At 42.2% G+C, this 22,662-nt stretch overlaps 1 protein-coding gene across 3 annotated transcripts in view; it reads left to right on the plus strand.

Moving 5' to 3' along the window:
- CRIM1 (cysteine rich transmembrane BMP regulator 1) overlaps positions 1-22,662 on the plus strand; it is a 330,365-nt gene that overhangs the window by 161,188 nt on the left and 146,515 nt on the right. For all 3 annotated transcript variants that reach the window (XM_075064226.1, XM_075064227.1, XM_075064225.1), the window contains exon 4: positions 19,717-19,899. In XM_075064226.1, coding sequence (XP_074920327.1) covers positions 19,717-19,899 — 183 coding nt within the window. The remainder of the gene's footprint in view (positions 1-19,716; positions 19,900-22,662) is intronic.

Consider the following 22,662-nt stretch of genomic DNA (forward strand, 5'->3'; position numbering starts at 1 on the left):
GAGATGTGTTGCTCATATCCATTCCATACCCGCCCTCCTTCCCCACTGTCGGAGTAGCCGGCAAGAAGGAACTGAGAAGCGGGCGGGTTGGCAGGGGTATATATGCGGTGCCGCAACGGCGCCACGCCAGGGGGCGCCTGCCGACCCACCGGGTGTTGCTAGGGGAACATTCTTCCTACGAACGTGCACGCGGCGCGCGCACACCACCTGCTTGGAATGGATATGAGCAACACATCTCGAAGAACAACAGTTACAAAGGTGAGTACCCGTCTTTTTTCAGATGTGTAAATTTAGCCACTATCCACATTCTGGAATGGCATAAGCTACCATTGGACAACTGTAATTCTGTGTTAGTGACATTTTTAGGCATGTAATATGGGAACACCTTAGTTCAGGGGTGCTTTATAAATAAATTATAGCCTCAATCCTCAAAATCATTCAGGATGTGTTTAACTTTACTGTTCTGAATAGGTCAATTGGCTTTATTTAAACACCTGTGTAAGTGTTAGCAGGACTGGAGCCTATTGCCAAGAATTTCAAAAGGGGCTAGCGATTTTGGGTGCCTCAGTTTTTACATGCTCAATCTTGTGATACTTTAAAACAGTTTGATTCTCAGAGGCTGAATGTTCGACACTTTTTTCATAATTAGGCCTGTTCTCAGTTGGGTACCCAAAAGCACTTGTTACTTTTGAAAATCCTGACCTGTATTTTATCCAAGATAAATGGCTTTGTTAAACAGTGTTACATATTATAAAATTATAATATTATATTATTAAACTCAAATGTTGAGATTCAGACAGGTTTATTTGAGTTAGAATGCCTATAAAATTAGCAGACATACCATTGTGGATTTGTAACATTCCATTTATCCTGCATGAAAAGTATGTTGTCTTCACCAGGGTTCAGTATTATTCAGTGGAATTTACCCAGTAGGGTTAGAAATTCCTGTGCAGAACAGATGGAATTAGAGGGCTCAAAGATAATAATGTGCATAAAGCTACCAAAAAGCAAAGCATTCCAGGATAAAGCATTGCACCCCCTGCTCTCTACAAAAATCTTCGAGCAAGGAGATGGCAGTGGCATGCTTGTGGGAGAGTTATTTTAAGGAAGAATGTGCAAAAGACAAAAATATATTCCCCAGTTTATTGTTCAAAGCCTAAGATTTGGGAGGGGAAGCATGTAGTAGCATGATACAGCAGCGTCTGCGTCCATAAAAGTGTCAGTCTGTGAGAGAGACTTTGGTTGAACTATTATATTCTCTTTCAAAAACTATGAAAATCAGCTGGGATTTTTCAGAATGTCAATTCTAGAACAACAGAGGAAGGATATATACACACTTCTTCTTTGAGAGATGTCCCTGTGGGTGCTCCACTTTAAGTGTCGGTGCGCCCCTGCGTCTTTGATCGGAGATTTTTTGCAGCAGTACTCCTACCGGCCCCTGTCACTCATTCTGGTGCTGTTACTAGAGAGCATGCCGCCATACCCTCAGTTCCTTCTCTACCGCCCCCGGCTTGGCGGAGCTCACAGACTCCTTGAGTATTTCCTTTCTTTATCTTACAATTCCTTCAGTAGCTACGTTTTTCTCTGTACTTACTTAGTTATTTTACCTACTTTCTCTACTAGTTAAAAAAAAAAAAAAAAAAAATTCCTCTCTTCTGTCACGCTTCAAATATGCTGGTCCACAGCTGTAAGGTGCTCTTCTTTAAGACGCTATCCTCTTCGGATGGCCTCAAGTTTATAAATTCTTGGGGGAACCCATATTCTCAAAATGCCCTCCTGCACAAAGTTAAGCTCTGAGCTTAGGAAGACAGGAGTTAAACTGTCTTTTACTCATAAATCCATGCTATCTACATCAGACCCTGGTCGACTCTGCCTCAACACTCTAACCACACACCACACCACACACACACACACACACACACACCACACACACACACCACACACCACACACACACACACACAACACACACAACACACACACACACACACCACACACACACACACACACACCACACACCCCCCCCCTAAAAGAGGTAGCCAAAGAACTTAACAGCAAACAGGAAGCTTCGCGGGTAAACCTTCTCCGGTCAGGCTCATCAGTTTCTCCGCCTGGTGTTGAGGGCGGGCTTCCTCCGGTACCGCGCTAAACCGCCTTTTTCGGGGGCACGGAGTCTCTGTGCCGAGGCGACAGGCTTTCAGTTGGCACGCATGAATCGCACTGACATCAGCCGACAGGCACCCGCAGCTTTGCCTATTACAGCACAGCACCACCTCGGCATCGGCATTAACTACCTACTCTTGGCATGAGCCAAAGACTAAAACTCCATTCAGCCGCAGTTCCTCACAGGATCTATATCTGCTTCGCTACGACTTGCGCCCACCGTTACACCATAACCCACTCAAGTGCTCTTAGTGTACCTACACTACAGTCGCCCTTGTGGGGATGGATTCTATACAAATGATCAGGTTTCCGAGAGCCCTCCTCCTCCCAGTGGAGCAGGGATCTTGAACTAAGGCGCGCCAGTCGCAGATCTAATTCTGACCCTCATCAGTCCTGTGCCTCACGAACACAGAAAACTGTCTCACACACTTCAAGATCCCCTCCTGGGTGTTAACCCGGGATGCACTGCTATGCCTTTTCCCCCCATGCAGTATTGGGCTCCGTGCCATCTTTCCTCGCGCAGACACGTCGCTACTCTACTAACACATAGTACGCAAAACGTGCGAAGTGATCCTACTGACGCTTGCGCGCAACCTCCCATCCTCAGAGATCAATTAAACTCCAGCTCTTGACCAGTAATTACGTCACGTACCACTGATCCCAATACATGAGGGCGTCTACTATAATTTCCCTGCCACTGGCATCAGATGATTTTTTCAAACTCCAAGATCTCTTCAAAGGGTTATCAATGAGCTTAGAATCAATTTGAGAAGATACGTTGCCAATTAACTCAGCCCTTCTGGACCTGCTAAGATCTATATGGCAGACTCTAGCACAAAAGCCAGCCTACTGCAAACAGGCGGACCGGAAATACTTCATTCCCTCGAAGGGGTCTGAATTCCTTTTCTCACATCCGGGCCAAGCTCTTTGGTAGTGGTGCACGCCAATCAGTGACACAACAGTATTTCGGCATAACCCAACAACAGAGAAGGCAAACGCTTAGACCTGCTGGGTGTTAAGGGTATGCCTCTTCAACTTTGACAATTTCTGAATTGCCACTTGTATGCAATTCTAGCGAAGTAGCACAATGAAACTAAATGAGTTCATGCCCTTTATTGACCATCCTAGACAACAAGAACACACAGTTTACAGGTTTCGTTTCCGAGGCCAATCAATATTCGTGTCATGATCTGTCAAGCAGCCTCTGGATTAGCCAATCTGAAGCAGCAATATCCCACGGTAACAGTGCGTCATGCACGAGGGGGGTTTTTTTCCGATGGCTTTCCTCTCCTCTCTTTCTCGCGAAGTTCAGACACCATAGAGGAGCTCCTCTTGATGGTTATAACACTCTGTCTTCCACACTAGATGAGTGATGCACTCAATGAAGGACTCAAGGCAATCTGCGATCCTAAGGTATCCAACCTATCAGGACAGACGGCGCAGTACAGATCCAACCTTACCACGTCCGCGCTCACCTCAATTGTACTCAGCATTTTCCCGGAGTCAGGATTCAACAACAACAAGCGAACCGCAGAGGTCCAGATACACAGCGGCGTCGCCCAAATTCTCCGGGATTACCAACTTCTCAAAATATACAAATTTGAACTTGGTGCAGGGTCTCGAAAACGTCGTCCCCTAGGTCGCATTGAACTGCTCACAACTGTCTTTGACATCTACAGCCATTTCTAACAACCAATGGCGAAAATATTACACCTGCAAGTGGTCTATCGAGTCATGACAACGGGGTATTCCATCCCTCTTCTCTCCCCACTCTCTACCAACCCACCACCTCCTGTCCACTATTCAGGGACACTTTCAATGACCACACGCTCAAGCAAGTAACAACATCTTCTTACCTGGGTGATATCGAACTCGGCCCCAAATGCACAAGGGAAAGGATTCTGTTCCCTATTTCCTAAACAGAAGAAAACTTGGAGGATGGCGGACCGATTCCTCGCGACTCAGCAGACCTCATCATTTTCTCAGAACAAAGTTAAACATGGTACTCTCACCACATAATTCAGCCTGCATGTAGGGCGATTTGGTTTTCAGCCTCCGACCTACAGAGACCTATTTGCACGTCTATGCCGTTTCTCTGTTTTTCACCTGTTGAGCTCCGCATTACAATACAAAGTTCTAATCATTTGGCTTTTCACTGCGCTCGGAGTTGTTCTCCAACTTCTACGGTAGTTGCGGCCTACCTCAGGAAACAAGGGGTTATTAATATTTCTTACCTGGACGATTGCTTCTCAAGCGCCTCCACACACTGCCGAGGCCCTCCGACTTCATAGTAAAATCACCATCGAGTGCTTTCAATACCTGGGCTGGCAAATACTGGAGAACAAATCCAATTAAGTCCTATCCAATGCCTGGAACGTTATGAGAAGCAAGCCTACGACTCAGAACGCGTGGCATCCCTTCCACCGACCTTGTCAATACTATACCAACTGCTGGCTGCCAAGGCTTCACAACAGTCGTCGGTCCCGCCCGAGATGCTGTGCCAACTCAGACTGGAGCACATGGGCCTCATGCACTTCATTGTCAGAATGCATGTTTCCAATGAGGTGGCTTCCAAGCTTGGCTGCAACGGTTTAGCAAACCAAAACGTGGCACTCAACTAAACAAATCATTGACCATACTTACTGGGTCAACGAACTCTGTATACGGTGGACAGGCCCTGACAACCTCGTGTCTGGTCCCGTCCCTTCAGACTCCACCAACTGTGATGATGACAACCGAGCATCCCTCACGGCTGGAGGCCCATATCTCTCACACACAGTACGGACGTTATGTCTCACTCGATGACCTCCTACACATAAACGTTCTAGGATTTCGTGCTATCTGGAAGTCTATCTAATCAAGATCAGCATGTACGCATAATAACAGATAACATTGCCTGCATTTCTACATCAACAGACAAGGAGGGGCTCGTATCCCACTCTTTGTTCAGAGATATGAAACTCTGGAATTGGTGGCATGCAAACCACATCCAGATATTCAGCTGTTTACATCCCAGGCGTGATGAACACACTGGCTGATGAGCTAAGCATATTGCTTCGAGGGGCGGGCGGGTGATGGGAAAGGTCAAAAGACCCACTCAACATGCAGCCAGCAAGATCAGACCGGTCGGGAGCAGCGTGCTATATGACAACCTCAAAGCGGAGGTACCAAGAAGCATAAACATCATGCAGTGGAGGAGACTTTAACAAGAGGTAGGGGTCTCCTGGGAGCTCCTACCTGTGGAGCAGACACACAAAGCCAGGTCCCTGAGCTTTTCTTGAATGCCTCAGGCCACAGTCATACGGACCATGAGGCAGGAGTCGACGTCCAATGTTCAGGAAAGTCGTTGTGCTGGCCTGTCCCTTGCCACAGCAAATGGTCGAAGTGTCAGAAAGGGCACTTCCCCTGGGGCACAGCAAATGCCAGGTGCCAGCAGCGTGCTCCTCTCAGCACTGTCAAAACGGGCCGCGATGCGGCAGCGCAGTCTTCCTGAGCAACAAACACGCGTGCCCGCAGCGTGACTCTCCCGCACCCGCAAAAGCGCCCGCGTGCCGGACCGCGCCTCTCCTCAGTCTCGTCCTCCCATCATTGACCGACGGCTCATGATTCCGTCACAAAGTTTCCTGAAGGCGCGCCAAGCGATATCCTAGATTGAAGGTCACTACCCTCCATTGGAATCGTTCACATAGTATGTGTCCTGCTTAACTCACCAACCTTTGAGGCTTAGCACACTGCTCCCTTTTGCACTCTCAATGAAAACGCCTTGTGGTGACCATTTACCCCGCAACGGCAGGCGAGATACGCAGCTCTTGCGGCGGATCCAACATATTCCCTCGTTCTTGATGGACAGAGTTGTTCTGGCTTTACACGCAAAATTTTATCTTTCCCAAAGTCAAGCTGCTTTTATGCACCTCCAATTGAACCATACGTTACCAGCACTTTTTCCGAGAGCACAGCACAAACTCATTGAGGCCACGAATGTACACGCCTGATTTCGTAGCGGCCTTGATCCTTTTATCTGGACAGAAGACGACCTGTTAATCGAGGCTCGCCTGGACTCTTTGTCCTCTCATTGCGAACCGCGTTCGAAGCATGGCTATCTCTGCGTCAGAGGCTTTCGAGTTGATCTCTGAGTGCATAAGTCATCTGTTTCAGAGTTAGGAACGTTTACTCCTCGGCATTGATCCAGGACCACATTCAACTGGATCTGCTATCTAGACTCTGTAGCCTTCTACGGCAGAGTCTCCTGTCAGGGCATCTGTGTAGGGGGACACCTGGTCTCCACACATACTTTCATTACTCACTATGCCTTCTCAAAGTGAACTGCTTGAGGTCGTAGGATAGCGGCAGTATTGCTTACGGCATTCCAACCGATTCCGAAGTCCCATACCTCGGGGATACCTCGTTTGAAGTCACCTAAGTGGAGCACCTCACAAGGACTCTCTTGCGAAAGAAGAATGGAGGTACTCACCTTGTGCAGTTAACTGACGTTCTTCGAGATGAGTGCCCCTGTGGGTGCTCACTACCCACCCTCCGTCCCCTCGTACTTCGGAGTTGGAGTAGCCTCCGTTGTAGAGAAAGGAATGAGGGGTACTGGCCTGTGCATGTTCTCTAGTACACACTCCAGATGAGTGACAGGTCTAAGCATGCGTGCCGGGTAGAGAAGTACTCGCTGCATAAAAATTTCCTATAAAGGCGAGGCGACACGACACCTAATGTGGACACCAACAGGGACACTCATCTCGAAGAACGTCATTACTGCACAAAGTAAGTCACTTTCTCTTTCTCTGCCTTAAATGTAACTTTAGGGAGAAAAGGAACGAGAGAAGTGTTGTTTCCTTTGGAGTTCCTCAATAGAATGAGTGAGTCCCTAATATAATGGCCACAAATTGCAATTTAAATAAACGCAAGATTTATTGTGATCCGAAAATAGAGAAAAATCAAAATAAATAAAAGTAAGCTAGGATTAAACGTGAATTAGTAAGAGAACAATTTAAAGCCTTCCTCGCAGCTGGGGCATGGGGTCGACTTGCTGGTGGATTCTGGCGCAGCTTGAGGTCTTCAAATAACATGTTTGAGATTCAATAACTCAGTCATGGGTTAGGGGTTGTTATAAATGTGTATGGGTAGGGTTTTGTGGCCTGCCTTGTGCAGGAGGTCAGACTAGATGATCATATTTGTCCCTTCTGACCTATGAGTCTATGAGCTAGCCAGACCTAATCTTAAATTTGCAATCTACTGACTGAGCAAGATTATAAATCAGCAGTTATGTTGCTCCTGCCAGCAGTACATTGTCATCCCCACCTCCATTTCCAGATCGAAAGACCCTCTCCTAGCTACTCCATACAGAGCTTCTGAAGTCAGGTACTGAGTTTTAATTAGCATGCTAAACTTTGCAAGTCCTCACACTAAACAGCTTCATATAGTTAACATTGACAGTATGTTTCTCTGTTTGGACTTTGGAGTGTAGTGAGCATATAATGATATTCTTGCTCCCATCAGAATTTTTCAGTGTATTATCAACTTTCCAAAAGCCCCTCACCCTATTTGGTGGCAAATATATAAATAAATATTCCATTGTTAGGAAAAGTATTTTCAAGTGTTCTGTTATTTTCTGACCATAGCGGCCGCCTTATTTTTCTCAGCTAGAACTACTGGCTGGCAAGATTTATTATCTATAATATACAATAGGTAAATCATTCACTATTACACCTCCACCCTGATATAACGCGACCCGATATAACACGAATTTGACTATAACGCGGTAAAGCAGCGCTCTAGGGGAGTGGTGCTGCACACTCCGGTGGATCACAGCAAGTTCGATATAATGTGGGCTCACCTATAACACGGTTAGATTTTTGGCTCCTGAGGACAGCGTTATATCGGGGTAGAGGTATATTTATATATCCAGTACATTTAACCTTGGATTGCAATTTAGACAGTCATGCTGGCCCAATACTATCTGCTTATGGCTCCTCCTGAGTGCTATAGTCTCTTTATTTGTTCAGAGCACATCTCACCTCCTCACTGCATGCAGCCCTCTGTGCATTGCATACTGCATCAAGAATGAAGTGTCCCATATCCTTAAACACACTCTGCTCTATCTCCTGATGCCATCACTTCCATCTACTATTGCTACCTTGTTGAACATCCTCGTTGTTTGTTTTTCCTTAGTTCTTGAGTGTTGTATAAATGTGTATTATTAAGTCTGTCTCCAAAACCAAACTCTCCTTGCCTAACTTCAGCTCACAAAACAGAATTACCAATTGCGCTGGTAGACCTCATCTGATACAGGTAGAGCTCTGATGGTTTTATGAGCTTAGCTCGAACTCAACGCTTCCATTAAGTTTTGCTTTTTCTATTTTTTATTAAAAATAAAGGGAAAATTTTTTTAACAGTGATCTTTGCAATGTTAAAACAGAATGTGTGACAATCTAATGTGCTGATCTGTTGCTATAATTGATATAAAAGCATGTGAGGTTACTCTGAAAGTTTTACACTATACTGGAAGTTTGATGAAGTTGAGATATGTATTGCTTTTTGCTATGTTATAGATGGAAGAAAACATTATGGAGTGTTGGAGTGCATTAATCAATGGTATTGTAGGCATTGTGGAGGTCTTATTTCTGTGCTCTCGATGTTTTGGGTGGATACGGTGTGTCCTGATGCAATCTTAACATCACTAAATGGAATTTTCATGTGTTAATTATACTATGTATGCTTGTGTTCATAATATGTATATATGTGTCTTTCTATATATAAACATATTTTTAAACGGGAAACAGTGTGTGTATATATGGCAAACATAAAAACAAAAAAGATTTTGCTCAGACTTTCAGAAAATACTCACTTACAGGCTGAAACAACACATGGGAAGTCAGTCTGAAATGAGAACTCTTGAGAATGTTACTAGCATAGTGAAAACTGGAATTATAATTCGTTGCAATTCTATAGTCCAGTGGCCTTAAAATTCTACATGCCCTTCTAGAGCAGAGTGATTTTGTTGTTGTTTTTGCCTGCATTTTTGTTTTTACTAGTGTTTAGTGGTGGTCAATAGAATTCACCTGCACTACATGGTGAATTCTAAGTCTCCAAGTCTAACTACAGTGGTTTCCATTAAAATAGTTATTAAAGTCCATTAAAATGTGAGTAATTAACTTACTCTTTTCTAAGTGTAAGGAATAATATGAATATCATGGTACCATTAATTAGGTAAGAGGCAAAACTGTAAATACTTTCACAGTGATCACTGTATGAAGCCTTCTGCTATTGTAAAAGCTATAGTAAAGTAATATTTGGAATATGCAGAGACCAGGATATTAAGTTAGGGACTCTAGAGTGATGGCATGGGCTTCCCCTAATACCAACTTGGCAGTGTGCAAAACTAGAAGTAAAGAGGGGAAGATGCCATTTTGTTATAAAATACTATATGTAAATGGTAGAACACCAAATTTTAACAATGCCATAAACTGTTCTAAGTTCCCCTTCCTCTCTTCTGTTCCCTTTGATAGATTCTATTTTCCCCATAATCCTGCATTTTTGACTCTGTTTACACTGTAAATGCCTGAGGATAGGTTAGGGGCTTTTTCTTTAATAGCTGTGTAACGCACCATACATTTATGGCACTTAATACATTTTTATTAGCAGTAACAGTAATATTGCATCTGTGAATTACAGTTCTGTTTTAGTCCAAACCTCTGTTTCATTTTTGTGGAGAAATCTTTAGCAGATATAGAACTAAATGACTTACAGATAGCTTCAACAATGGTCATCATAGGGAGTATACAGTATGACCAGCAGTGATAACGCAGTAATCTGTATTCCACATAGCTTTTTATTTGTGTTGATATGCTTGCAAGTCAACTAAAACATATAGTAGTATTATGATATTCAAAATTGCTAAGGGCTAATGCCCCAAGCATATATCACATTCATGTTTCTTCACTCACTGAATAGCAGAGTAGTTGTAAATACAAAGAACACACAGTACACTTTTCAGTAGTATTGTTGATACCAACATACAATTTTAAGTAGGGCTGTCAAGCAATTAAAAAATAATCGTGATTAATTGCACGATTAAAAAATTAAGCATGATTAATCAAACTATTAAACAATAATGGAGTACCATTTATGTAAATATTCTGGATGTTTTCTACATTTTCAAATATATTGATTTCTATTACACCACAGAATACAAAATGTACAGTGCTCACTTTCATATTATTTTGGTTACAAATATTTGCACTGTAAAAATGATAAACAAAAGATAGTATTTTTCAGTTCACCTTATACAAGTACTGTATGTGCAATCTCTATCATGAAAGTGTATCGGAAGATATTTACATGCCAGATGTTCTAAAAATTCATATGTCCCTTCATGCTTCAACTACCATTCCAGAGGATATACATCCATGGTGATGACGGGTTCTGCTGAATAACAATCCAAAGCAGAGGGGACATATGTGTGTTCATTTTCATCATCTGAGTCAGATGCCACCAGCAGAAGGTTGATTTTCTTTTTTAGTGGTTCAGGTTCTGTAGTTTCTGCATCTCTGTTGCTCTTTTAAGACTTCTGAAAGCATACTCCATACCTTGTCCCTCTCAGATTTTGAATGGCAGTTCAGATTCATAAACCTTGGGTTGTGCTGTAGCTATTTTTAGAAATCTCACATTAATACCTCCTTTGCATTTTGTCAAATCTGCAGTGACAGTGTTTGTAAATCCAATATGCTGGGTCATAATCCGAGACTGCTATAACATGAAATATATGGCAGAATGCAGGTAAAACAGAGCAGGGAACATACAGTTCTCCCCCAAGGAGTTCAGTCACAAATTGAATTAATGAACATCATCAGCATGGAAGCATATCCTCTGGAATGGTGGCTGAAGCATGAAGGGGCACATGAATGTTTAGCATATCTGACACGTAAATACCTTGAAATGCCGACCACAAAACTGCGATGTGAATGCCTGTTCTAACTTTCAGGTGACACTGTAAATAAGAAGCAGGCAGCAGTTTCTCCTGTAAATGTAAACAAACTTGTTTGTCTTAGCAATTGGCTGAAAGAGAAGTAGGACTGAGTGGACTTGTCAGCTCTAAAGTTTTACACTGTTTTGTTTTTGAGTGTGGTTATGTAACAAAAAAAATCTACATTTGTAAGTTACACTTTCACAGTAGAGATTGCACTACAGTACTTGTATGAGGTGAATTGAAAAATACTATCTTTTGCTTATCATTTTTAAAGTGCAAATATTTGTAATCAAAAATAAAGTAAGCACTACATTTTGTATTCTGTGGTGTAATTGAAATCAATATATTTGAAAATGTAGAAAAACTTGAAAAAATATTTAATTTCAATTGGTATTCTATTTAACAGTGTGATTAATCACAGTTAATTTTTTGAGTTAATCGAGTGAGTTAACTGCAGTTAATCAACAGCTCTAATTTTAAGTTAATCAGCTTTCTTCCTTTTCATTTTAATTAAGGTTCCTATTGATTGTAGCAATTTCGTCCAGGAGTGTATCAGCTACCCTGCTGCATAGTAAAGGAATTCTGTCATTGGAGGTTGTTGGAATCGTGTGACCTTTAGTCATTTTATCAACAAACAACTGTCTTGAGTTTCACTTCCCTTCTGGCTGGCTGGGAGCCCATCGATACTGCTACAGAAAGTGCCAAAACTTGTCTATAAACAGACACTGAAACTCCTTGTATAGCTAGAGTTACTGTGCAAAATGACTGTCTAGTAAGGATATGGGTTGCAAACTAAATGTATCTCTAATCTTTTGCATGGCCCTAATCAAAGACAGCCACCAGCTAAGGATAGCTTGAGAAATCTCAATAATTCAGATCTCATTGTGGGCTGGTGCAGCCTACTGCTCAAAACAAAGTAATGACTGACCGGATCATTTCTATGAATGTTTGTTTAATGTGGAATACAGTTGCTCCTAATATGGAGCGATGCTCATATCATAGAAAACAACTGCAGCAGGTTAGGTGAGGCAAGGCCAAATAGGGAACAAATAAACCCAGAAGCATGCGGTACAAATAATTGAAGGAAAAAAGAACTTCCTGCAGATAGTCTGCTAAGTTAAATGAAAAAAGGCAACCAGGGTTCAAAAGGCAATTCAGAATCCTCTTTGCAGTCATTCTACTAAAGAAAATTACAAACACTTTTCATAGCCAGGGTTTTTCCTTTCCACTGGGTGGCTCTGGCTTCTAAATCAATTCTGCCTATAGTAGGAGATTCACAAGAGCTCATTTCTCTTTCAGGGCCTGATCTAACCCCTTATAAAATCAATGCAGAGATGCCCACTGACACCCATGGGAACTGAATCAGATCAAAATTCATCCAGATAGTTATTCACACCATCTAACTTTGCACATTTCCTGAATTGAGAAAATACCACAAAAGAGGGATTAAAGAAGGAGCTCAGTTATAAAGAGAATCCCCTCCCTAATATCATACCTGCCTCCTCCCTAAATCCTGTTCCATCTTGAATCCCTGTTCCACCTATTTTCTTTGGAAAAAGTGAGAAAAACATGATCATTTCATCTCCCACCCTCTCCATCTTAGTCTCTGAGAGGCCTGGGTTTCCCACTCTTACACTGTTGCTACCATCATTCTCTCTTGTGCAGTGGTCTTGCCTTCTCCCACTTACCCTGCTCCGGAGTTAATTCAAAGATCATAGTGAAGGCAATAGGCTTTTTCTTTCCTCCTGCTCTTGTCACTTCTAGTCCATCCCTCCTCTTCTGTTTATTCTTTCTTTGAACAATACCTCATCTGACTTTTCCTCTTCTTCTCTCCTTCCATGTTATCTGTTTACCACTTGACTCTTCCCCTGTCCACCTGCCTCTCTGACTTCACCTCTTGGAGCACTGTCTTCCTTACATTGCAGTCATAGAATCAGACTATCAGGGTTGGAAAGGACCTTAGGAGGTCATCTAGTCCAACTCCCTGCTCAAAGCAAGACCAATCCCTGGACAGATTTTTGCCCCAAATCCCTAAATAGCTCCCTTGAGGATTGAACTCTCAACCCTGGATTTAGCAGGCCCATGCTCAAATCACTGATCTATCCCTCTCCTGATGATTTTTCTTTCTATACTGATATCCCATCTTATCCCCTAGCTTCCTGCCTTCTTGCTCTCACCTGCAAATATGGATCAGACCTCCCACTTCCTAAAATGGTTGCTCATTGAATTTTGTCTTCACCAAGTGCTGCTCCCTCTTTTATCTTTCCATCACTGACTTCCTTTTGATCACCGCTTCATCTCCTTCAGCTTTGCTCACTGGCCCCCTCTTCTTCACTCTGCCACTTGTTCCTTCAATGACTTTCAAACTATCAGCATCCACAGATTATCTTCTGCTCTGAGCCCTTGCTCTCCTTTTCCCACTTCTTTCTCCTCCCTCAACTCAGCTGTTGATCATTTCCACTACACACCCTTTAGCTTTCTACCACAAGGTCCATCCATCCAGTCCCCACTCCTGGCTTATTCCCAACATCCATTTTCTGTACTCTTTTTACTGTGATGCTGAGTGTTTCTGGCAGAAGTCCAGTGACTTTGCTCACTTTCTCCAGTACCACTGAACTCTTTCCTTATTTAATTCTGTCGTCATCTCAGCCAAACAGCACTACTTCTTCTCCCTTTTCAAGTCCTACACTCACAAACCAAGTTAACTCTTTACTACTTTGATTCCCTTCTCAAGCCCCACCCCACCCCCTCCTTTCCCCTACTCCCTTGCTGCATAACATCTTGCTGAATTCTTCAAAGCAAAAAACCCAGCAAGGTTTGATATGACCACTTTCTTCCACTTTCTCCTTTTTGTTTACGCCCTACTCACTATTCCTTCTTGCTGTTCTCCACCTCCTGCCCAAGTGGTTCCATCCCCTCTTGCTTTATCTCCCACAACTTTTCTCTCACCTCCCCATCCCAATTTACCCTTCTCAGCATCTCAATCTCATCAGGTTCCTTGCCCTCCCAATATAAGCATGTTTTGGCCTTCCCTATATTATTAAAGAGAGAGAGGAAAAAATCCCCCCTCCTCGTCTCCTCAGCACCTATATCTGTATACCTGCTAACATGACTTTAACTGCCATCAAACTGTACTACAGAATCTCTATGAAAAGAAATTCCATGCTCGAATAATAAGAATATAGTACTAGGAATAAATTGCCAACTACCTGATTGGGATGGTGATGGTATTGTGAAATGCTCAGGAAGATTAGAGAGACTACGTAACAGAATACCCAATTATAATGGGGGTTGTTAATTATCCTCATATTGACTGAGTACATGCAGAGATAAAATTTCTAGACAATGAATGACTGCTTGTTGGAGCAGCAAGTCCTGCTATTCACAAGGGGAGAGGCAATTCTTGATTTAGTCCTATGTGAAGCACAGGATCCGTTCCACAATATAGCTGAACCACTCAGTAATAGCACCCTTAATGTAATTACATTTAACATCCTTGTGGGGAGGGGGGATACCTAAGAACCCACCGCAATAGCATTTAATTCAAAAAGGTAAAGTACAGAAAATGAGAGCTAGTTAAATGGAAATTAAAAGGAATAGTCACAAGTGAATAGCTGCAAGCTTCATGGAAGCTATTTAAATGCACCATAGTGCAGGTTCAAACTAAGTATAAACCCCTAATAACAAAAAAACCACTTAGTGATAGGACCAACCCCCCCCCCCCCCCCCCCCCCGCTAAACAATAGAATAAGAGTCAGTTGGAGACAAAAAGACATCCTTTAAAAACTGAAAATCAAATTCTAGAGTCGAAAATATAGAAAGGGGCATAAATACCAGGAACTCAAGTGTATAAATATGGTGAGGCAGGGTAAAGAAGAATTTAAAGAGCAAACTGCAGAAGACTTAAAAAAAAAAAAAAAAAAAAAAAAATGTTGCTATTAGTTTTTGTAAGCCTATCAGGAGGAGGAAGTCTGCCAATCATTGAGGCCCCTGGACGATCAATCTGTTAAAGAAGCACTCAGGGAATACAAGGCTGTTGTGGAGAAGCTAAATGAATTTGCATCAGTTTTCACTGCAGAGGATATCACAGAGATTCACACCTGAGCTATTCTTTTTAGGTGAAATATCTGAGGAACTGTCCCAGATTGAGGTGTCATTAGAGGAGGTTTTGGAACACATTGATAAATTAAACAAAAAGAAGTTACCAGGACCAGATGGTATTCACCCAAGAATACTGAAGAAACCCAAATATGAAATTGCAGAACTACGGTGATATATAAGCTTTTGCTTAAATCAGCCTCTGTTGCAGACGACTGGAGGATAGCTACTATAGTGCTGGTTTTTAAAAAAGGCTTTCTGAAAGTTCAGGTGCACTCTATTAATGATAGGGAATAATGGTCACTTTTCACAATGGAGAGAGGTAAATAGCAGAGTCCTTCAAGGATCTGTGCTGGGACCTGTGCTGTTCAACATATTCATAAATGATCGGGAAAAGGGGGTGAACAGTGAGGTGGCAAAATTTGCACACAATTCAAAATTACTCAAGATTGTTAATTCCAAAGATGACTTCAGCGAGTTACAAAGGGATCTCACAAGACTGGATGACTGGGCACAAAAAGGCAAATGAAATTCAGTATTGATAAGTGCAAAGTAATGCGTAGTGGAAAACATCATCCCACCTGTATGTCCAAAATGATAGGGTCTAAATTAGTTGTTACAACTCAAGAAAGATCTTTGAGTCATTGTGTTTAGTTCTCTGAAAACATCTGCTCTGTGTGCACTGGCAGTCAAAAAAGCTAACGATGTTAAGAACCATTAGGAAAGGGCTAGATCATAAGACAGGAAATATGACAAAGCCACTAGATAAATCCATGGTACACCACAGCTTGAATACTGCGTGCAGTTCTGGTTGCCCCATCTCAAAAAAGATGTATTAGAATTGGAAAAGTATAGAGAAGGGCAGCAAAAATTATTAGGGGTTTGGAACAGCCTCCATGTGAAGAGAGATGAAAAAGACTGGGACTATTCAGCCTGGAAAAGAGGTGACTAAGTGGGGGATATGATATACATCTAGAAAATCATGAATGGTGTGGAGAGTGAATTAGGAAGTGTTTACCTTTTCACATAACACAAAAACCAGGGACCGCCCAAAGAAATAGGGGTGAAATAATAGGAAGTATGTTTAAAACTAAGATTTAGAAAGTACTTCTTCACACAACTCTCAGTCTACCTGTGGAACTCCTTGCCTTTTAACGGTAATTAGACATTCTTGACAGGGAATTTCTCTGCTGTCCTAGCATCAGAGGGGTAGCTGTGTTAGTCTGGATCTGTAAAAGCGGCAAAGAATCCTGTGGTACCTTATAGACTAACAGACATATTGGAGCATGCATTCAATGAAGTGGGTATTCACCCACAAAAGCTCATGCTCCAATGTTAGTCTATAAGGTGCCACAGGACTGTTCGTCACGTCTGCTGTCCTAGTCAGGCGTAGCTTAAGGCTTCTCTTTGAAGAATTTGCAGACCGTCTGGTTAGCTACACTCAGAAATAATGAACAAATGGATTAAAGACCTTTCTTATTATTAGCACTTTCTCCTTTTCAGGAAATTGTTTTTAAACTAGCAACTCAGAGTACATACAATTGTAATATTTCACAAATGTTTGTGAATCGCTTTCTAATGAGGTCATAGCTAATTTCCCGGACACAATAGCTCTTATGGTATTTCCTCTTCTGGTCTCTCCCTTTTTCTGTTTTTTATAATATGCCTTAAAGACAGAGAAACAGACCTATATAAACTAAACATCAGAACTGCTGAGAGAATCTGCTTCAACCTCTAAGTTTCACAGTAGCAGTCCTACCACATGCCTTGAGACTGGAGCTGAACATAGACACCTGAGTTGGGGATATTTTAAAATGTCACTGACATGCAGTAAAATCTTAAAGGAAACTTGTCTTAATATTAGAGGCAAATGAAGGGGGGGGGGAATCTCTAACCTCACAATAAGATGTTTCATTAATTTTACTGCTTTCTACAAAAACCTGCTAATTCTAAATTTTAATTTTAATTTAATTATATGATGCACACACATGGACACACGCACACAAAAGATAGTTAGGCCAAAACTTACCTTCAGTTGGTCCCAGGGGGAAGTCTTGTGAACAAAGCTGCGGTGATGTGATCTTGGTGGCTAAGGAGGTGGACTTGCTGTATTCTGGACTAACTGAAGCTCTTTTAAAACTTGACGTGATCACCTATTTAAGATTCCAGGATTGTCACCTGTCTGTATGTCACTGACTCAGAAATTCTAGGCTGCTATGTGAAGCGATGGAAACAGCTGCAAGCATGGTTGAGACCTCTTTTTTTTGTTTAGAATATCACGAGGTTCAAGGATCACTGGGATTCATGATCTGTTATCCGTTGTTTTAAGTTCACAGCTATTTTGACTTTACAAATTACACCCATGCAGTGTACAGCTACAGTAAGTCATGTATATTTGCCATCCCAAGAGCGCCTAACCATTGTTATATCAGAGGTAACTCAATGAATTGCCACCATTACTGTACAGCGAAGTTGCATGCAACAGTTTTATTGGTTGTATGAGGGAGAGACTAGAGATTATGGATTACTTGGCCCAAATGCTACATCCATGTGATAGTATGGGCTTTCATCAGCTAGTGGTTTATGTATGTTAAGTTGAAATAGTCCATCTTGTAGGTTCTGAAGCTGTACATCATCCTATCCAGGTTCATGTATGGTAAAATGTGGAAATTGTAGATAGAAGTGTGTGTGTGTGTGTGTGTGGTGTGTCCAGAAGACATAAGGAATCCGAAGGACCCCAAAACTGTGGACCAGTTTGATGAGCTAAAGACATATGCCTTCAACTGAGAATGAGGTGATAGTGGTTGCTAGATATTCATCCTCTTCATGAAATAGTCCCAGTTTTTAAAAGCTATCTAAAATGTTAATTTAAAAGTTCTACTGTAACATATATGGCATATACAGAATATGTGCTAATGTAAAGTGGTGCAGTGGTTTTCTTAATATGACTTTGGGATCACAGCATTATTCATGAGTTAGTGGATCATTTCAGATCATCACCATTCATATTGTGGTATTACACCATACAGTCACACATTTTGTTTGACATTTGTTCTACAGAAAAACTATATTTTAGCAAAGTTTTTAAAAGTTATTGGTTAATTTGTATTTTTATATCCATCCACCTGTAAACTTAGGCTGCAAGTAATAGTGGGAAACTAATTGTGGGCGGGTCTGTGATAGAAAGGAACATTGCAGCTCATACAGCTGTAACTGAAACTTCTAAATGGTATCTAAAATTAAATAACATTATGGATCAGGCGTTGTGAACTAAGGTCCAATAGCACTGCCTTCCCCTGGCTGCTCAGATAGATGGCCCTTGCCTACCACGTGCCTCTCCCCAACTGGGGAGAACTGTCATTTTATCCCCTCTATCTCCCATCCCATCACTATCCTTGGACCCCTCAGCCTCCCTGCAACCTCTATAGCTCCCTCCTGCTCCCCCTCACTCTCCTGACCCACTGTTCATAGTATCCCTGCTGCTTGACACAGGCCTGTGTCCTGTTCAGCCCCTGAACCATAAAGTGGCAGCAACTTTGGCTGTGAGCATGGCATCAATCTCATTGAAAACCATGGGAGGGTGGCAGCCAACTTTATTATGTGCAGCCTCATTTCCACGTGCGGATAGACTGCAAGGAAAAAGCAGCCAACTTGTTGACAGTAATGGGAAATGGTGGTCATTTTAAATAAAGGAAAATTTGTCAGTTGGCAGCCTTTCATGTTTTCATAAGCAGAGTTGTGATAAAATCACAAGAGGTGGTAGTACTGATAACTTGTAACTAAGCAAGACTAGGAAGAACTGATCAACAGAGGGATAAGTAAATTGTAATTCTAGTCAATACTTGAATAATAAAGGTGCAGATTTTTGTTTATAAATAATCTTGCTGCCCTGGGAATATTTTTGAATAGTATTTAACTGTCTTCCTATTGAAGAAACAAACTCTCAAATATTTTATGTATTTGAAAGATCCCCAACTCTAGGGAAAAATAATTGCTTGGGGGGGGGAAGCTTTATTTAAAAAAGACATTAATTTCTCTCACTGTCTCTGTATCGCTTTGTGTCACCAGCAGCATGAGTCTGTTAACCTTCAGAGTGGGCTGCAGAGCTCATTTTTTTCCCTTGCCTGTAATGAGCTGGGTGATGGGTAGTCATGGCATTAGTTCTAGTGGAGATTCTGCTGGGGGCAAGGTTAAATTAAATGTAGTTGCTGGTAATTGTGGTCTTTGGATAATTGTTGGGCATATGTTTTTTAAAAGGATTCTCAAGAGCTTCAAAACCTTTAAGTTGGGTGCTTTTTCATTGTAAAGTAATAAAAATAAGAATAAATGGGTGACCATATTTCCTTTTTTTAACACAGTATTTCGCCAGGGTTTTTTGGTATTTTTGCTAGGGGCAGATATTCTTATGAGAGAGAATTCTTCTTTGGTTGTGTTTAAAATTATTTAAAACTACAAAATCCACTTTTTTTCTTTTTACCACTTTCAGAAGTGAAACCAGCTTGCATATTTAACAGTGTGGAGTATTATGATGGAGACATGTTTCGAATGGATGCCTGTCGTTTCTGTCGATGTCAAGGTGGTGTCTCGATTTGTTTCTCAGCCCAGTGTGGTGAGCTGCACTGTGACAGGTACTATGTGCCAGAAGGAGAGTGCTGTCCAGTCTGTGAAGGTAATTTCTTTCTTAATAGTCACTTATTACAGCTGCTCTTTTATTTGTCTTTGTCATAAGTAGATAGGTAAGGGTTAATTTTCTTTTACCTGTAAAGGGTGAACAAAGGGGGAACCAAACAGCTGACCAGAGGACCAATCAGAGACCTGGATTTTTTTTAAAGTCTGGGAGGGAACTGGAAACTCAGGGGGTCTTTTTTGTTTTCCTTGGCTGTGAGTAAACAAGCTTTTCTTCTAACTCCATCTTCTCTCAATTATTCTACTATCAAGTGTGAGTACAAAGGAACCAAAGTAATCGGCTGTGATGTGCTTTGATTTGTATTTACATGGGTGTTGATTTGCTGGACTGGTTAATCGGGCTAGGTTTTAAATCAGGCTGTTTGTTTCTATTTTTATAAGCCAAATCCTGTATTGAGTTTCTTAATGCAGAGTGTAGTATATGTAGTTCTTTCTTTTTTTTTATAATAAGTTTTTAAAACTTGTGGGAGTTTCTTTCCTATTGAGGCAAGGGGAGGAAATTTCTGTGCCTGGAGCTCTGTTCATCTGTGACAGGCTAGGGGGGAGGAAAGCCATGCTCTGTGGGTTACTTTCCTATGCCCAGGCGGGAAAAAGTTACGGGGAAGAAAGAGAAGAGAATCAGCTCTGTTCCCTGGTGCTTAAGGCTTGTCTCCTTGGAGAGACAGAGACAAGTTCTTGGTATTTGTGATGTAAAGGATTGCATCAATTCCCTGAGGTTGCTCAGGCGGAACAACGAGAGAGAGGGAGAAGGGAGGGGAGATCATCCTTTGCGGTCGACTCATTCTCTGAGTCTTGGGGTCCTCCCAGGGAAAGTTGGGGGGCCAGAGGGGGTTCCCAAGGAATTTGGGGAACCCAGGCTGCTGTGCCTTAATACTATCTGGTGGCAGCGAAATAAGATCCAAGCTGGGTATAAGCTTGGGGAGGTTCACAGTAAGCACCCAGATTTTGTACGCTAAGGTCCAGATCTGGGACAGACGTTTACCACAGTCTTTAAGTGGTGGTGAGCACTCAGAGCCAATGTGCATTGTTGCATTTTGTTGTTCTTCTGAAGTCTTGGCAATATATAGTTGTTTTTAATCCAAATTATCTTCTGCAGTTGCTGGCTGCTGGGTTTAGTGCAGGGCTACCATTGTTTCCACTCCTGCCACAGCATCTTATGCCGGGTACAAGCACAACCATAATAATTAAAAATGTCCTAATTCCTCCTGAAGGCCTTGTATTGCGGACGCTGCTCCTTGATTCCGTATCCACACAGGTAGATGGAGTGCTCTGTTGCAGAAGTCTCCCATTAATTAACATCGTGCCAAAAAAAAAGACTTCCTTCTGCCTCCCGTTGAGCATGACGTGGATTTCTCTGCTTTGCATTTATGGCAGTTTATTTCCAAACTGGGAGAGCATATAAAATGCTTGTGGTAACAGTCTAACCCAGTCTGAAAGTGGGCCGTTCTCTCATTCTCTCCTCTTGACAACCTTCTTTGCAGCCATGCTGCTGTGATCTCTGTCACTTCGGGTGACAGTCTCGTTGGCCTAAAAAAGAATTATATAGGAAGTCTCACATTAACCTCTGGCTTGCACGAACATTGGGACAAGAAAATATTTGACGCACCCTTTGCCAGCCATGTCTCCAAGGATGGCTACCTCTCTTAGGTGGTTGAAGCTGTCAAAACTTGAATTTGTTGAGATCAGGAAGCAGAGAGAGAGCTCTTTGAGTTATTGAGTGGGGAGGTTGCCCCAACCTTGTTCCTTTGCCATTATGTTTTTAGAGGAGTTGATCCAGATGAGTTCTGAATTGCCTAGCTTGAGCAGCTGCTCCTTAACTGACGTGTTCAGTATATTCAATATGTATTGGTTTGTTTCTGTAAAGTCCCTTAGGGTTTAGGTCTTGTGTTTCTTTCAGATCACTTGTGAGCAAGTAAGATAAGCCAGGGTGCTCAATTTAACTGTGTACAGATTTATACACGAGGAGGCTGGAGACCAAGCATTCTCAGAGGAGGGCCTTCAACATGGAGATGGCTTTCTCCCTTTGATCTGACAAACTCATGTTTATTGAACATCAGAGCATGCTGTGAGATTCCTTGGTTTGTCCCGCTCTGATTGGTGGGTTTGTTTGAGGGTTTTTTCATGGTTGTAGGATGTGAATGTATATTGTCATTGTCTTTTGTGGCATGTTCTTATTTTGTAATTTATTAATACACATGCGTATGACTAAGGGCAGGTCTACACTAAAAGCGCTGCACTGGCACTGTTGTTCTGCATCTGGTGAATACACTGTGCCAACGGGAGAACATCTCCTGCCAACATAGCGCCAGTGTGAACAGCGTTAGATCTCTGTAACTTGCGTTGCTTGGGAGGAGTGTCTTTTTCACACTCCTGATCGGCAGAAGTTAGATTGATTTAAGCAGTAGTATAGATATGCCCTAAGAGTTGAGATCTGGGTTCTGTTCTGAGCTCAGCTGCAAAATTAGTGTGTGATATTGGGCAAGTCCCTTAAACTTTCTGTGCCTTGATTTTTCCATCTGTAAATATGGATTTTTCAGTTTCCTGCATCACACTAGTGGTGTAAGGATGAATTCAGTAAAGTTCTTCTTCGAGTGCTTGCTCATATTCATTCCAAGTAGGTGTGCGCGCGCTGCGTGCATGTTCGTCGGAAGAATTTTCCCCTAGCAACACCCGGCGGGTCGGCAGGCGCCCCCTGGCGTGGCGCCTTTGCGGCACCGTATATATGCCCCTGCCGACCCGGCCGCTC

This window comes from Chelonoidis abingdonii, chromosome 3 (assembly GCF_003597395.2).
Source record: "Chelonoidis abingdonii isolate Lonesome George chromosome 3, CheloAbing_2.0, whole genome shotgun sequence".
Lineage (NCBI taxonomy): Eukaryota > Metazoa > Chordata > Testudines > Testudinidae > Chelonoidis > Chelonoidis abingdonii.